This window comes from Carassius auratus, chromosome 9, assembly GCF_003368295.1.
Source record: "Carassius auratus strain Wakin chromosome 9, ASM336829v1, whole genome shotgun sequence".
NCBI lineage: Eukaryota > Metazoa > Chordata > Actinopteri > Cypriniformes > Cyprinidae > Carassius > Carassius auratus.
In genome coordinates, this window is record NC_039251.1 from 32336519 (window position 1) to 32354040 (window position 17522).

General features: G+C 39.8%; 1 protein-coding gene across 1 annotated transcript; it reads left to right on the forward strand.

Moving 5' to 3' along the window:
• The first annotated feature begins 3841 nt into the window (after positions 1 to 3841).
• LOC113108089 (oocyte zinc finger protein XlCOF19-like) lies at positions 3842 to 4801 on the forward strand. Its single transcript, XM_026270906.1, has one exon. It carries the CDS (start codon positions 3842 to 3844, stop codon positions 4799 to 4801), a length of 960 nt encoding a protein of 319 aa, XP_026126691.1.
• Positions 4802 to 17522: the final 12721 nt, after the last annotated feature.

Genomic DNA, 17522 nt, shown 5'->3' on the forward strand with positions numbered 1-17522 from the left:
AAAACCTGCCTTTACCAATTCCTCTCCAGACAGATTTCACCTGGACAAACCAGTGGTTGGCAACTGTGTCATGCTGAAGGTAGTACCTATCCATGTTCATTATGAAGACCACACTTTAGATACATTTGCACTTCTGGATGATGGCTCTGAGAGGACCATCTTGCTCCCTACTGCTGCCAAAGCCCTCGGCATACAGGGTACACCTGAAGATCTCTCCTTGCATACTGTTCGACAAGACATTGAAGTTCTTTGTGGGTCATCTATCTCCTTCCAAGTATCCTCAACCCCCAAGCCTCAAATTCTTTACAAAATTGAACATGCCTTCACTGCTGATAGCCTCAATTTGTCACGACAGTATTATCCTGTGGATCAGCTGCAGAAGAAGTATTACCACTTACATGGTCTTCCCATCCTGCAAATTAAAGATGAAAAATATGAAAGCCTCTACTTCTGATTGGGTCAGATCAGCCCCATCTCATTACCCCAATTGAACCTGCTAGATTAGGTTCTCCAGGTGGACCTGCTGCTGTCCTCACACTCCTGGGATGGACCCTCCTGCGCCCTGCATCATTCATGGGGCGGCCTGCATCCCGCCAACAATGCCAGCTGACATCTGTCCTTCCACCTCAAGATTAGCTCTTTAAGAATGTCCAAAGGCTCTGGCAGATAGAAACTGTTCCACACAGAGATGAGAAAGAGGTGACTCGATCTAAACAAGATCAGGAGGCTTCAAAGTTACTCGAAACCAAGACCATCCGCACAGAAGTCAATGGCATTCTTCGACTTGCAACACCCTTGTTATGGCGGAAAGATGTATGCAGTCCGTGCTGTGCCACTTATGCTCTGCAGCGCCATGTGACCGAGCACAGTGTGGCTGATGAGTCCATCAGGTTCTCAGTAGAGAAATGTTTTATGTGGACAATTGCCTTCAGAGTCTGAGCACCCCTGAAGTGGCGAGGTATCTGGTTGACGGATTGAGAGAGATGCTTTCTACAGCTGGATTTGAGATATGACAGTGGGCCAGCAATGTTCCCGGAGTTCTGAGTCACTTACCCACAGAAGCTCAAGCTGAGAGCTTGGAACTTTGGTTAGCTCAAGACAAGACCGACATATCAGAGTCAACCTTAGGTCTACACTGGAACTGGCAGAATGATTAACTGTCATTCAAGAGCCGCCCTGTCGTGTATAAGACTCCCACCCTCAGGAACATCTACAAGGTCCTAGCCACTCAATATGACCCTCTCGGACTTCTTTTGCCGTACGCTACTCGAGCCAAGGTCATCATTAGGCAGCTATGGAATAAGCAGAGGGGTTGGGATGATCCAAACTTACCTCATGAACTTTTGCAGTCATGGCGCATCTGGGAGAATGAACTTCAGTACCTACCAAGCATAACCCTCCCTAGGACTTATGTCCCTCCTGTGGTGGAGAAGGATGGTGCCATACATGAAGTTCACATCGTTTCAGATGCCTCAGAACAGGCATATGGAGCTGTGGCATACATGAGGACCACTGACAAAAGAGGCCAAGTGTACCTGTCTTTCATGGTAGCTCGATCCTGAGTAGAACCCAAACGTTCTCATTCCATTCCTCGACTGGAACTTTGTGGAGCTCTTGTGGCTGCTCAGTTAGCCAGATTGCTTCAGAGGGAATTGACTTTGCAAATTGAGACCACGGTGTTGTGGACAGACTCCTCCACTAGTCTTACCTGACTGAACTCGGAATCATGCCATTACAAAGTTTTTGTTGGCAATAGATTTGCCGAAATCCAGGAACTAACAGGGAATCAAGCTGAGATCCTTATTCTCAAGCGAGTACAGCAGGAGTCTTTTCCCAATGACTATCAACATTTGGAGAAAGGGAAGCCAGTGTCTTCTGACAGTAATCTTCTTACCTTAGCTCCTGAACTGGACAGATTTAGTGGTTTAATCCGAGTGGGAGGTCGATTGATGAGAGCTGAGTCCATAGAAGAATGTACCTTACACCCCATTGTATTGGACGCTCATCATCCAGTCACCCGTCTACTGACTAAGCATTATGATTGTAAGTTACATCACCCAGGAGCTGAGCGTGTTTTTGCCGAAATCCAACACCATTATTGGATTATTTATGGCCGTGAAGCCATTCGTCGGCACCAGCATGGGTGTCCAGAATTGTCAGCGTTGGAGGGCACAGGCACCTATTCCTAAAATGGCAGACTTGCCTTCTGCCCGTCTCCGTCTCCACAAACCTGCGTTTTACTCATGTGGTGTAGACTGCTTTGGGCCAATGCTGATTAAAATTGGGAGACGCACAGAAAAACGCTGGGGGATAATCTTTAAGTGTCTAACTACTAGAGCAGTGCACTTGGACCTCCTCAGTACCATGAATAATGATTCCTTCCTGATGGTCTTTAGGCGGTTTGTTGCACGAAGGCAAACACCAATGGAACTGTAGTCTGACAGGGGAACAAATTTCAAATTTCAGTTTACATTTTCCAATACATTTGTGCAACGTATGGTGCAAAATGATAATGAAAAATAAATTACATAATTTTCCTTTGCCATTTCACACACTAGTTTTAATTTGTAAAATGAATACTAATGTTAACGCTTTATAAGTTGCAAAAATTAAAATTAAAATGTATTACAGAAATGATTAGATATGTATAACATGTTCAAGATTATCATTCAAATGCTATTTTTCTTAATTGTATTAACACTCACAGTCAAGACACTTACGATTGCATTTTCATTCAATGTCCCGCAATGAATGTAGCAAAATTCAATGTGTACACTGAAAATGCATTCCGAGCCGATCACGTGTCCGCCCCCTCGCACCATGTCAATCACTGCATGAAAAAGGCGGGCCTTGCAGAAGGTCAAGAGACTCAAGATTCGAGAGGATTCAAGTGAGAGAACATGGACAAGACAGTTGGCCTGTACACGATTTGATCATTTCGGTTTATGGCTTCAATATTTCATTCGCTCTTGTGGGCGGAGCTGAAACGCTGCTTTCATCTGATTGGCCGAATCGCTCAACCGTCAGCTCGGTCTTTTCATTCTTTCAGACAAGAATAAGAGTCAGTGCGCGTGAAGCACTGTAATGTCTGAAACCACCGCTCACTGTTAATTAGCATAATATTTGAATCAGATGTAGCTGGGCACATAATTCATGCTGCCGTGACCTGCAAATTATTTCTAGGTTGTAGTATTGTATGAATATTGTCCCACTAATAAATACAGTGCAACTCCAACCTTGAGCTGAGACATCAAATGCCAGGAAAAATACATTTCACCCTTGTAGGAGCCCTGCATAAAGTTTAGGCTCTGGTAAATATCTTCTAGCTAGGCCATATGATAATGTATTTGATATTTAAATATTGATTTCAAAAATTGTATATAAGTCCTTAATTTAACCAAGAGCTGATTCAAAGGACTTGTCAGTTCATATTTAATTATATGTAATTAGTTATACTACAAGAGGCATTTTTATTTTTTAATTTATGTTTTATTATTATGTTTATTTAGAATAAATATGTGGATCCCCCCCCCCCCCCCCATCCGAGTAGGCAATGACTGCCATTCAATACTGCCCCTTAATTGCACCTGTAATAAATGTTTCACTGTACAATGAAAAATAAAAATGGATGTAAAAATAATTTTATTTTAGAAATTGAATCAATTTCACAAATAATTATAAAGAATTAGCAAGTGGTATATTGAATTACTAAAACAGATTTATTTGGCATAAAAAAAATTTTTTGTGTGTGACAGCATATAATCAGACTAAACTATAAGTTTTATTAATGTTTTTTTGTCATTAGGTGTGATGGCTTTTGTTCTGCTCTGAGTAATCCGACATGTCTCACTCTTCCAAGCCTCGATCCCATCCTTGTGGCCTTTGCGACAAATCTTTTGCCCAGATATCCATGCTCACCAGACACCAGCAGCTGCACACCTCTCGCCTGGTTCTACATAAACGCTCCCATGCTGCGGAGAAGCCTCATACCTGCCGGCTTTGCTCCAAGACCTTCATCTCGTTGGCTCACCTTGCCTTGCACCTGCGCTCTCACAGCGGAGAGAGGAAGTACAAATGCAGTGCATGTTCCAAAATGTTCATGCAATCGTCCCAGCTTATGCGCCACAAGACCATCCACACTGGTGAGAAACCCTTCAAATGCCCAGATTGCAATAAGTGCTTCGGCTGTGCCTCACACCTGAAAACCCACCGTAGGCTCCACACTGGTGAAAAACCCTTCAAATGCACACAGTATGAAAGGGCTTTTACGCAAAAGGCCGGACTTATTATACACTTGCGCTTGCACACAGGTGAGCGCCCTTTTAAGTGTGAGAAATGTGGCAAGGCCTTCCGCACGTCAGCCCACCTGCTTAACCATCAGGCTCTGGAGCTGGGAGAGGGAAGATACAACAGTGCCACGTGCAACAAGGGCTTCAGGTCAGTGTCCATGCTAAAACAACACGAGAAAAGCCACCAGGGCAGCGGGATGCTGTGTTGTAGCGTGTGCTCGGGGGCCTTCGCTCATTCCTCCTATCTGCAGCTCAAACTGCACTTGCAAAACGGAGAGCAGCTTTTCCATTGCAAGGTGTGCAACACAATCTTTGTGAAGATGTCCACTTTTGAGAAACACTGCAGAAAACATCAGACAGAGATGGACGGATGTGAGGACAGGGAAGTAAAAGAGGAAGACGATCCCCCATTTGAGCTGCATACTGCTGTGTCCCCAACGCCTTCGACGTCAGAAGTCAACACACGCTCCAAAACAAGAGCCAAAATTAAGAGTACAACCGAAAGCTCTTAAGAATTGAAAGGTATAACATTCACGTAATGTCTTTCTGTATTTGTGATGTATGACATAAAATACGCTTTCATCTGCTCTTAGTTTTGTAAAATAATAAAGATAATTCTCTGCCTGCATGCAATACAGTCTTATAGACCATGCACAAAATCATGCCTTTGCACATTTTTTTACATTTAATAATAATAATAATAATTCTTTACATTTATATAGCGCTTTTCTAGATACTCAAAGCGCTTTACATAGACAGGGGGTATCTCCTCATCCACCACCAGTGTGCAGCATCCACCTGGATGATGCGACGGCAGCCATATTGCGCCAGAACGCCCACCACACACCAGCTTACTGGTGGAGAGGAGACAGAGTGATGAAGCCAATCAGTAGATATGGGGATTGTTAGGAGGCCATGATGGTCAGAGACCAATGGGCGAATTTAGCCAGGATGCCGAGGTCACACCTCTACTCTTTCCGAAAGACATCCTGGGATTTTTAATGACCACAGAGAGTCAGGACCTCGGTTTAACGTCTCATCCGAAGGACGGTGCTTGTTGACAGTATAGTGTCCCCATCACTACACTGGGGCGCTAGGACCCACTGCACATTTAACTTAATTTAATGATTTTGTTTTTTATCTTATCAAAAAGTGGTGTAATTCTATATCTTATCAGCTTTGAAGATACAGGGGATGCATCATTATACTACATACAGTTACCTTACTTGGAACAAATTCTTTAGTTGTTAAACCCCATCAAAAATACTAAAACTTACTACTACACGTATTATATCTGAAACTGTAAGAGAATTGAGACAAACACAAAATGTGAACCCTCAGAAAGCTTCACGGTAATGAAAGGCTTTTGCTTCTAAGAATGTAATAGCCATTCAGCAGATATCAGCACAGAAAATGTGGAAAAACATTCAGACCAGGCCAAGCCTTATGCACAAATCATTTCATAATGCACAATTTGTTACATTTATGTTTAAGTAATAGAGTAATAATATAGGTGTGCAATCAGCTACATGCAACTGACAAATATAAAGAATATATAAATGCTTGCATATAAATCGACAATACATAGATGCTTGGACAATCCATGCAGGGTTATCATAATCCACATTGTATTCTGCAGTAAAAATGTTTGATTATACTGTTCGCACAGAATAGATGTTTAACATTTATTTAAAATAAAAAAGTGAAATATTGTTTAAATGGATTTCTGTGGTTGTTTCCGTTTTTCAGTGGAACTTGATGTTTATTATTGCTGTTAGAGAGCCACACAAGGCAGCATCTGTGACTGCATCCGCCTGGGTGTCATCATATCCAAGCAGAATGTGTTATCTGTGACAGAATCACAACCAGTTTTCTTTTTTAGCCAGTCGAATACAAAAAAACTAACTCAAACTTTTGAACTGTGACCTGTTTCATTTTCAGTGGCATCATTTTAAACATGTTGTCTAATCTTAGGGCATGAGCATATAATGCATGGCATTTATTTTGTTATTTTCCACAAGTTTGTTCTGGAAAACAACAAAAACAAACAAACAAACAAACAAAAATTTTGTTTTACAAGTAGGTGGTGATGGTGATTATCTGCCCTCACTCAAACTTTGCTATGTTCAAACAGCTTTATGTTAAATACAATGAGTTAACATTTGTCCAAGTGCCTCATTCCGATTCTTTAACTTAACTATGAGCAACGAATAGTGTGTCTCTTGTGTGCCCTTATAATGTTATTGCTCGGTTACAACACTAGATGGCGCTAGGTGAATGGTAAGGTGATGGACATTCATTCTTTGGGGCCCTTAAGCAAAAATGGCCTCTTTAATAAAAGAGAATGGAATATCATGATGTTGGTTACACTATAAGGACACACATTACTAAATGAATCACTTTTTATTATTTAGCTCATAAATCACAGTTAGCAAACAACCTTTGTGTAGTCATAACCTGCAGTAGCAGATTCCATTGCACATGTGATGCAGACTGTATAGCAGTGGTTCCCAATCCTGGAGAACCTCCAACACTGCACACTTTTGGTGTCTTTCTTATCTGACCCAGACATTTGAGGTCTTGGAGTCTTCACTGCTGAGCTGATGAGTTGAATCAGGTGTGTTTGAATAGGGAGACATCTCAAATGTGCAGTGTTGGGGTTCTCCAGGACCAGGATTGGGAGCCACTGCTGTATAACATGGTATGAAATCACTGGATGCTGTGAGGACACTTTTCACCACTAGAGAGTGATGTGTATCCATATCTTCAGTATGATGCAAGATTCTTTTGAGAAACAAAGTGAAGTAAACGTCTTAAATATAACTTTTTTTGTGTGTGAACATAAGGTTCTTATATAGTCTCTCTCCATAAGGGACTCTATTTTTTAAACAAACTATATAAGTATTTCAACAAAAAGATATAAGCAGAAGTAGAAAATGTGGTTATGCAGAAAACATGTTTGTGGCTATAACTAAATTTGCAGATACAGTGCTGTGTGAAATACATGAAAAGTTGTTTTCTTTTACACCATATAAAAGCGTATAGATACTGGAACATTTTTTGGGTCGTAGTGTGTGAAAGACAATAACAGTATGAAAATATATATTTTTATTTTATTATATATATATATATATATATATATATATATATATATATATATATATATATATATATATATATATATATATATATAACGTAGTTATAATCCATTTATTGTCTATTGTAAATTTTTGAGCATAGAACATTTTCAAATCCAACTGTAGCAAATCTTGAATGCTTTGAAAAACAGACTTATGTTTGGTCTCTCTCTTTTTTTTTTTTAAAGAAGACTCTAAAAGTGTAAAAGGTTATAAAAAGTGAAAAAGAAAAATACTATTTGACCAAATACAATTTTTTTTTTATATTTACAATATATTTTCTAAAAAACATTTTACGATTAAAAATCTAAAACTACAATTCTAAATAAGGTGTGTCCGAATGTGGGGCTGACATCTCAGACAAGCTTTTATTTAGGTGCAGTACCATACATTGACTGAAGAGGGTTAAACAGATTCTAAAATCGATTACAAAACACATTTAAAAACTACACACATTTATCATAAACCATGACATGGCTTTCTTCTGTCCAGGGTTCCCATGGCAAAAAAGTGACAGTAAACTGGCTTTAAAAACCAAATGTCTTTTAGTGGTTTCAGTCATGCGCCGTGCTTTTGCAAAGAAAGCATTTTCCTCTTTGACTTCATTGTGAGATCAGCCCAACAGTCTTGAGCAAAAAAATAAAAAATAAAAAAACCCACAACCACTGCATAGTGATTGCTAAACAGATCTGCTCAGAGCATCTTGACTTCCCGTCTACCATGGAAATGTCTACACAGCATGTGCGGTGATTGCTGTTGCTATTGAACTGCCCATTAATAAGTAAAACGAGTGAAAAGGTAAATGTCATAAACTGAACTGCATTCAATTGAAAATATGGCATCATCAGAACTATAACTTCAATTTTATTATAGCCATGTTATGTATACAGCACAATTCAAATGTGAACTCTATAATAATATGCAATTACAACTGCAAAAACCAAGTAAAAAAAAAATATATACAAATTGGAAAACATGTTTCTTATGTTTTTTATGTTGACTTCGAAGACTGTGCAAACAAACAAACTGCTGGCACATATTTTTTTTTCTTTCACTCAGCAGAAATTAGCATGGAGAGGTTGCATTAAAAAATATCATTCTCAAAAAACAAAGAGCAAAACTAAGCGAGGTAAAATGCAACCTACGATACATGAAATATGTTTTCAGGACAGATTAATGAATAGTTAAGAGTACGAAACGAAACTCAAGAGATGCTCAAACTGTAAAGACAAGGCTGTTACATCTGTCATGCTCATATAAACAAACACTCTTGTTTAGTATGTATGTAAAATCAAGTCCCTGAAACAAAACCAGAAACACTGGTTTAAATATTCTTCTTATCTTGCCTCATAATAAATGGATTTATAGCAATGCAAATACATTATCCTTAAATGTAGGGGTAAGTTAACTTTGAAAATAGATATCCCTCAGTAACAACATTTTGTGTATGTAATTGCGTATTACTGCACTAATACTAGGAATGATCCTCTGCAACACAAGTCCCCTCAGGTAGAGGAGTAAGGGGGTTATTTTCAGCCCACAGACTGTCTTTCTTCTTCTTCAGTTCAGAATTCCTCTTGTGATCCTTTATCAACAACAATATTATGACCAAAACAAGAAAGCAAATCAGAGGAATGGTGACTCCCAGTGCTGTTCCCAACGGGTCTGTCTGTTTTTTAGAATCACCTGAGGAGACCAATTAAATGTTAGAATTAGCTTTTAGATATAAGATTTATGGATACACATGCTTTAAGTGATTTTAAAAATACTATTAGAGTTAGTGTTAGTGTCATTATGTCACTTCCTGCATCTCCAGAGTGATTAGTCAATTACAACTAAAGTGCATTACTCAAAATGTGTACAGGTGCATCTTCGAAAAATGTGAATATCATGAAAAAAGGTATTTATTTTTTGTAATTTAATTTAAAAAAGCAAATTTTCTTATATTCTAGATGCAGTGCACACATTTTTTTTTTTTTTTTTTAATTCAGATCAATCAATCAATCACTTTTATTTATATAGTGCTTTAAACAAAATACATTGCGTCAAAGCACTGAACAACATTCATTTGGAAAACAGTGTCTCAATAATGCAAAATGACAGTTAAGGCAGTTCATCATTGAATTCAGGTATGTCATCTCTGTTCAGTTTAAATAGTGTCTGTGCATTTATTTGCAATCAAGTCAATGATATCGCTGTAGATGAAGTGATGGTTATGATTTACAGCTTAGGAAAATAAAAAGTTCAGTATCTCAAAAAACACTTTAGCACCTGCCCACAGTGCCAAAACCACTTCCAAGTGGTTTGATGACCATAATATAATACTGCGATTGATTGGCCAGTCAACTCACCTGACCTGAACCTCACAGAGAATCTATTGGGTACTGTGAAGAGGAAGATAAGTAACATCTGACAAAATATACAGAGGAACTGAAGGCCACTATCAAAGCAATTCAGTAATGCCTCAGCAGTGCCACAGACTAAACACCGCCATACCACACCACATTAATGCAGTAATTTGTGTAAACATTTCCAACCAAGTACTGAGTGCATAATTGGAGAACTTGAACATTTCTGTTTAGAATATATATATATATATATATATATATATATATATATATATATATATATATATATATATATATATATATATATATATATATATATATATATATATATATAATGTGTGAATATATGTATGTATGTATTTATTTATTTATTATAACTATTATAATATAGAATTAAAACTAAAAAAACTCTTGAAATATTTCAGTTTGTGTGCAATGAATCTAGAATATGAGAAGGTTTGCTTTTTTGAAATCAGTTACAAAAAATAAAGAACTTTTCCAGATTTAGATCATCTGATCCTTTGAAAAAAATGTCCAGTGCCTGGAATCCCCAGGTGTACAAGACCCTAGACCTGATATTAGTCCTAAACCTAACCCTTAAATCTGACTGGGTGGTCTGATTAGACAGAATAACTTAGTGACTAAAGCCCAGTGGTAGTTATCAAATCGCTTACATGTAGCCAGTGGGACTTTAGGACCCAGGAATGAGCAGTGAGGGCTTAAATGTAGAAGGTCTTAAGGGCATGTCTTGCGCTTTGTTGGTGGCTTAGACAGGAAACAGAGGGGAGTGGAACCACGAGTATAAGTGCGTATAGGCAGCCAGGTGTTGGCGTCCCACGTGTGGAAGTGTATGTGTGCATGCGGTCACCAGTAACTGAATGGTGGAAGTGTTGTGGAGTGTAACGCCGGCAGTATGCTTTCCTTAAAGGGTGTGGTGTTGACGTGAGTCGTGAGATGTGGTGGGGTGAATATAATCTGGTTTATTTTGTAGAAGGGGCGGGTAAACAGTAAACTCGTGTCCAGGTGCGTATAGTCAAAAAGACATTGAGACGGTCCCCTGCTTTACGCATGGAATATATTTAGATCCCATGTTTTTTTTTTTAACAGACTGTGCTGGTGTTACAGGGTGTGTTGCTGCTGTGTGTTGGTGCAGGCGGTCTAGCCTAAAGTGTAGGCCATCATTATACCAGGTTCCGTGTGTGCCTTCATCCTTGCGCACTGGCTGGTGCGCGCTCCGGCATTTGTGTGTTTAGTGCAAGCCTCTGTGTGGACTATCGTCAACTTTACGCTAAAACCCGACGTGATGCTTTAACATTACCAAGAATTGAAGAGTCACTGGATGCACTCTCTGGAGCAACGCTATTTGACAATGCAAAAATTATGTTTTGTACCCAATTTGGCCTCTGTGAATTTAATCGAATGCCATTTGGTTTGTGCAATGTGCAGGGGACTTTCCAACGCTTAAAGGGGTCATGAAATGAGAAACCAAATTTGCCTTGATCTTTTGGAATATAAGAGGTCTTTGTACCATTAAAACGTCCTGCAAGTTTCATAGCTTAAGACGTCCTCCCCATTATAAACGAGCCATTTATTTAATCAAGCTCTAAATACAGCTCGTTCTGGATCCATGGTAAGAAGTGACGTCACGGTGCGAAGTGACGTTCCAACCATTTGCATATGACCGCCTCCAGCACAAGACAACTACGCTCATTTCGGATCGTTGTCGCGCTGCGCGCCTCACAAGTGTTCAGTCAACGGACAGCGAGTGGGTCTGTGTACAGGAAAATTACAATGCCACGCAGATGTGCTGTTCCTGGCTGTGGACAAACAACATCTTTGAATACGCTGCCGAAAGATCCTGACGTCAGGGAAAAATGGATGCAGTTTATTTGTATAAGAGAATCTTGAAAATATGTCGCCTTTCTAGTAGGCCTACATGTAATAGAAGATTAAAAATGTTGCCTTATCAATGCTGCATCTTCAAATATGGCCTGTGCATGCATTTTTGTCCGCAGTACACCCTATCATTTCATTGAAATTAGGTAAATAATGTTGAACTGTTAGCATATTAAACTATAGAATAATTATGCAACAATAAACCGTTTTCAAGTGTCTCGGGTTACAATTTTTTTATTAATTCAAAATAGTTTCACTTTCCATGTGGACACGGGCTGATCCAGTCTTCGTTGTTGTGGTGATGGTTCATTTTCCTCTGATTCCTCATCTGATTCCGGCTCAAACATATAAGGTTTTATCATTGCAAGAGCCATCGCTTCGAATGCATCACTCGCTACTAAACAGTTACGCTCAATCCGCAAATGTTCCGTCAAATGTCGTTACAATCATAACAGTGGGCGTTAACACTGAACTCTTAAAGGGGAAACAACCCAAAACAGACTGTTTGAATCAAAGGATGAGAAACAGGGTGGGAAAATGTCATAATTCACTACATTTTAAAAGTTTTTTTTTTTTTTTTTTCAACTATAGTAATACTATAATTGCACCTAGGGGACCATAATAATAAAATAAAAAAACCCATGTCATGACCCCTTTAATGGAGAGGATTTTATGGCGACCAAAGTTTCCATTCGTTGTTACTTGGACGATGTGGTCATTTTTTTCTACCTCTTTCCAGGAGCACCTACGGCAGTTGAAGTTGGTTTTGGACCGACTATGGCAATATGGGCTGAAGCTAAAGCTCAGTAAGTGCCATTTCTTCAAGTCAGAAGTTAAGTACCTGGGGCATGTAATATCAGCTAAGGGTGTCTCTACAGACCCAGATAAAATCAGTCCAGTCAAAGATTGGAAGACCCCAACAACAGTCGGGCAACTGAGGTCGTTTTTAGGCTTTGCCTCTTACTATCGTCGTTTTGTTGAGTGATTCGCAAAATATGCAGCCCCCCTCCACAAACTAGTGTCAAAGTTGCAGCCATGGTGAAAAAGACCATCTCCATCTTGATCTGGCAGCTCTTTGCATAGCTACTGGGATTGGAGCTGTGAATAAGCGTTTAAGACATTAAAAGATAAGCTGGTGAGTGCACCGGTTTTGGGATATGGGGATTTCAGCAGGCCTTTGTAATGGAGGTTGATGCCAGTAGCTTGGGTTTGGGGGCGGTGTTGTCCCAGGAGCAGGGGGGTGCAACACTGCCCTATAGCTTATGCAAGCCGTGGCCTGCGACTTACAGAAAAGAACATGTCCAACTATAGAGCAATGAAATTGGAGTCACTTGCCCTGAAATGGGCTGTAATTGAAAAATTTAGAGAATATCTCATTGGGGTTCCATAACCCTTTCTGTTACCTTCAAACAGCAAAGCTTGGAGCTGTAGAACAGCGTTGGGCATCACAGTTGGCTTTGTTTAATTTTAAAGTGGTGTATAGACCAGGGTCCACCAACAAAAATGCGGACACCCTATCAAGATTGCCAGATGATACGTCCCCTTGCTCTATGGATGAGGTGGCAGCTGGAATTATTATTCCCGCAGAGATCCAAAGCCACTCATTGGAGCCTGGTAGGTCATGGTTGACCACCTCTTCCGCCATCGAGGCCATTCCCCACCGGAAAAGGGTGGACTTGAAAAGTCTGCAGATTTTAGATCCAGTGATTAGTGTCTTTAGACACTACTGGCAATCAGGCGTACCCCCTACAGGAATTGAGCGAGCACAGGAACCACCCACTGTTGTGGAGTTAGTTCGACAGTGGGCCCGGATCCAGGAGAAAGACGAGGTGCTGTATCGTGCCACCCATGAGCCTGGAGGATGGGAGCCATGCTTGTAGCTGCTGGTACCACAAGTTTTACAGACAGAGGTGCTAACTACTCTGCGTGATAACCATGGGCATCAGGGGGTGGAGCGTACCACCAGCCTGGTTCAGCAGCGTGGTTTTTGGCCATTTATGCATTGAGACATTGAACAGTGGTAGAAAAACTGACCGGTGTGTAACTGCCAAAGCAGTACAACCAAAAATCAGGACTTTCATGGGAAGCCTAATGGCTTCCAGGCCCTTGGAAATCCTTGCATTAGATTTAGCGGTCTAGTGATGGATTTGAACACCTGTTAGTGATCACAGATGTGTTTCCCAAGTATACACAGGCTTTCCCTACACCAGACCAAAAGTCAGGAACGGTGGTCAAAGTACTGACAGAAAAGTGGTTCTATAATTATGGTGTCCCGCAACGTATTCACACTGATCAAGGGAAACAATTCGAGGGAGAACTTCTCAAACATCTGTGACAGCTGTATGGGATAGAAAAGTCTTGCACAAGTCCATATCACCCAGCAGGCAATGGACAGTGTGAGAGATTCAACAGAACCCTGCACAATCTTTTGCGCACACTGCCTGCAACAAAGAAGAGGCGGTGGCCAGTCCACTTACCTCATGTAGTAATTGCATACAACACCACGGTTCACCAGTCTACCGGAAATTCTCCTTACGAGCTAATGTGTGGCTGTAAGCCCCACCTACCAATAGACCCCCTCCTCGGTGTGGAGAAGGATAAGTCAGTGGAGGGAGGGGTAAGCGATTGGGTCGATGAACATCAGAAACACTTGGCTTCAGTCTATAAGGATGCTCGGGAGCACTTAGAAGTGGCAGCCATCTGTAGGGGACGTGGTGTTCCAAACACTGTCCCTAATCATCCCAAGGTAGACATAAGAGACAAGATATATGGGACTCCATTCCCTATGTAGTGGTTCGGTGTCTGGATGACGTGGTGACATTGTATAAAATCAAGCCGTGAGACCAGGCGGGCTTAGAGAAAAATATTCACCGAACCGAATTAAGACCCCTTCCACCCAAGGTGAACTCCCCCCCCCCCCCCCACCAATGGTGTCTACTGTTGCACCCTTAGAAGAGGATAGTACTGTCCCTGATGACTCGGCCATGCCAATGTATGAAGAGTTGTCTGGTGACTGGGTAATAGTAAGACAAGAGATCCCACTACAAAGGGTAATTCATTCACCAGTGACCCAGGAAAATAACCCTTCAACACCCTCGGTTGTACAGGAGGAGATGGGCCTGGAATTGGTCAGGCGAACTCACGTTCAACAGCGCATCACCATCCTAATCCTTTTAACCTACCCTGGTCGGTGGTGTAACAATAGTTACAAGTGGAGAAGTCTATAGTCCAAGCAGTCTTCAGTGCTACGGTATTGTCTAATGTCTCGCCACATGTGGTGGTTGGTTCCGGCAATATGAGCATGGTCACCGGGACGGTGATATTTGTAAAAGGGGGGTAGATGTAGCCAGTGGGACTTTAGGACTCAAGAATGAGCAGTAAGGGCTTAAATGTAGGAGGTCTTAAGGGCGGATCTTGCGCTTTGTTGGCGGCTTAGACAGGAAACGGAGGGTAGTGGAACCAGGAGTATAAGTGAGTATAGGCAGCCAGGTGTTGGCGTCCCACGTGTGGAAGTGCATGTGTGCATGTGGTCACCAGTAACTGAATCGTGGAAGCTACTCACATTGGTGTTGATGTGAGTCGTGAGATGTGGTGGGGTGATTTTTATGTGGTTTATTTTGTATAAGGGGCAGGTAAATGGAGTATATGTATATCACATGTTTTTTTGTTTTTTTTTTTACAGACTGTGCTGGCGTTACAGGGTGTGTTGCTGCTGTGTGTTGGTGCGGGCGGTCTAGCCTAAAGTGTAGCCTGTCATTATACCAGGTTCTGTGCGTTCCTTCATCCGTGTGCACTGGCTGGTGCAAAGCACTTTATGGTTGATGCAGTGTAACCTCGATTTCTGACGTTGGTGTGCTGAACCTTTTTGGAGCCTTGTACTCATGGTGAATTAAAGGTTGATCCCTGTCAAAATTGAGCACTGTGGTCCGGCCCAACATTATTTAGTGTAGATTTTCATATGAATATTGGTCTCTGAGAATTCATGTAAGTGCTTCTGATGTATTACTGTCATTAATGGTTGGTTTTATCATAAATAAATGTTTATCTTGCTTTTGTTATGTCAGCCTTCAGTTGTTTTATTCACTTAGCGTGGGGTATATCTTTATTCTGGGGTACTAGTTGGGTCTCCCATCCCAGTCCAATTAATGGGAGTGGCAGTTATAATATATGTGGGATAGATCAATCTGGATTAGTTAATACTGTAAGGCCACATACAGAAGGGATTCTCTACAGTGGTGGACAGTAACAGAGTAGCTTTACTTCGTTACTGTACTTAAGTAAATTTTTCAAGTATCTGTAATTTACTGGAGCAGTTTTATTTTGAGTAACTTTTACTTTTACTTCACTACATTCCAAAGCATAAGATCGTACTTTTAACTTCACTACATTTCATAAAACATATCATTACTCCCTATAATATATCACATGCTCCAACATGCAGAAGCGGTGTCTGATTCATCACGAACGTACTGAATCTTTTCAAAATAAACTTTTAAATCGTATCGCAAATCACACCAAATGATTAATTTACGAATTAGAATTATCCGATTGCAGCTATTCTGGAGTCGACCACTGACTGTTTCAAATGAACCGTTTAGTGCGAGTCTACAGAAGTAAGAACTGGGAGATCTTGTGAGTGCGCTTGCGTCTGATGTTGCTAAAAGTAAGTTATTAATGTCGAACTTTAGGATTAATTATTGCAACTAAAAATAATATTTAGGTCAAAATTGTCAGTTGTTTGGGAACTAAATGCATTGTAAAGAATAATCTATTTAAGTCCACTGAAATGCTCGAATGCAGACGATGCAGACACATCAATCAGCGTCTCTGTGTTTTAAGTAAAATAAAATAAAAAACCCACACATTAAAATAATGCAGATTAAATAAAAAATAACTCGTGCACGTTAAAATTCCCCGTTGCCATAATGTTAACAGTTTTATTAAAATGCTACCATCCTTGTCCTATGTGACGTCTGTTTTTATATTGTTTATCAACAGTAACGTTATACATATTTATATTTTTTGGATTAATTAGAGGAGTAGACAGACATGAATGTTTATTCATAACCGTACTGAAAAAAAGTAAATATGTCTAGCTAACAAGCTTGCTGGTGCTAAGTTGAGGTAATATTTATAAATAATGTCCAAATAGTTTTATTCAACCACCTATATATATATATATATATATATATATATATATATATATATATATATATATATATATATATATATATATATATATATATACACGCACACATGTAGATTGATATGTAGATTACATCTGGGGAGAAAAGAAAGGATGTGATGTTCAGAACATGGTAACTACAGTAATTATCAAAGAGATGCACCCCATTTGGCCAGGGGTGTTTTTAAACCACAGACAAGGTTTGAGAAGGAAAAAGTCATTATGAAAATATAATTATATTTTCCTTAAAATGTTCTTCCTAACTTCAGGCCTTATTATCATGTCATATATAACTTTGATGTTCTGTAAAACAACAAACTTTAAAATACTTTGTTCTTACTGGTGAAAATCAGATGGTCATCTCTGTTTTCTCTCAGGTACATCACAGTGTATGCTTCACAGTGAACATCACTCTCATCAGCGTAGTCAATATCAACAACAAAAATATATCTTGACTACATATAGTGGTAATTTTGGAAAAAATCCCAGGTATTTTGAGCAGTAGGATTATAAAAAATATTTGCTAATATAAAATAAAATTTAGTAGCCTATATAAAATTCCAAACATCTATCTTTTTTACCTAAGTACATAAAAAATCGAGTACTTTTGTACTTTCTCTTGAGTAAAATTGAAAAAGGAGTACTTTTACTTTTACTGGAGTAATAT

Coding starts and splice junctions, on each gene's coding strand:
- LOC113108089 (XM_026270906.1), top strand. CDS start 3,842: ATGTCTCACTCTTCCAAGCCTCGATCCCATCCTTGTGGCCTTTGCGAC.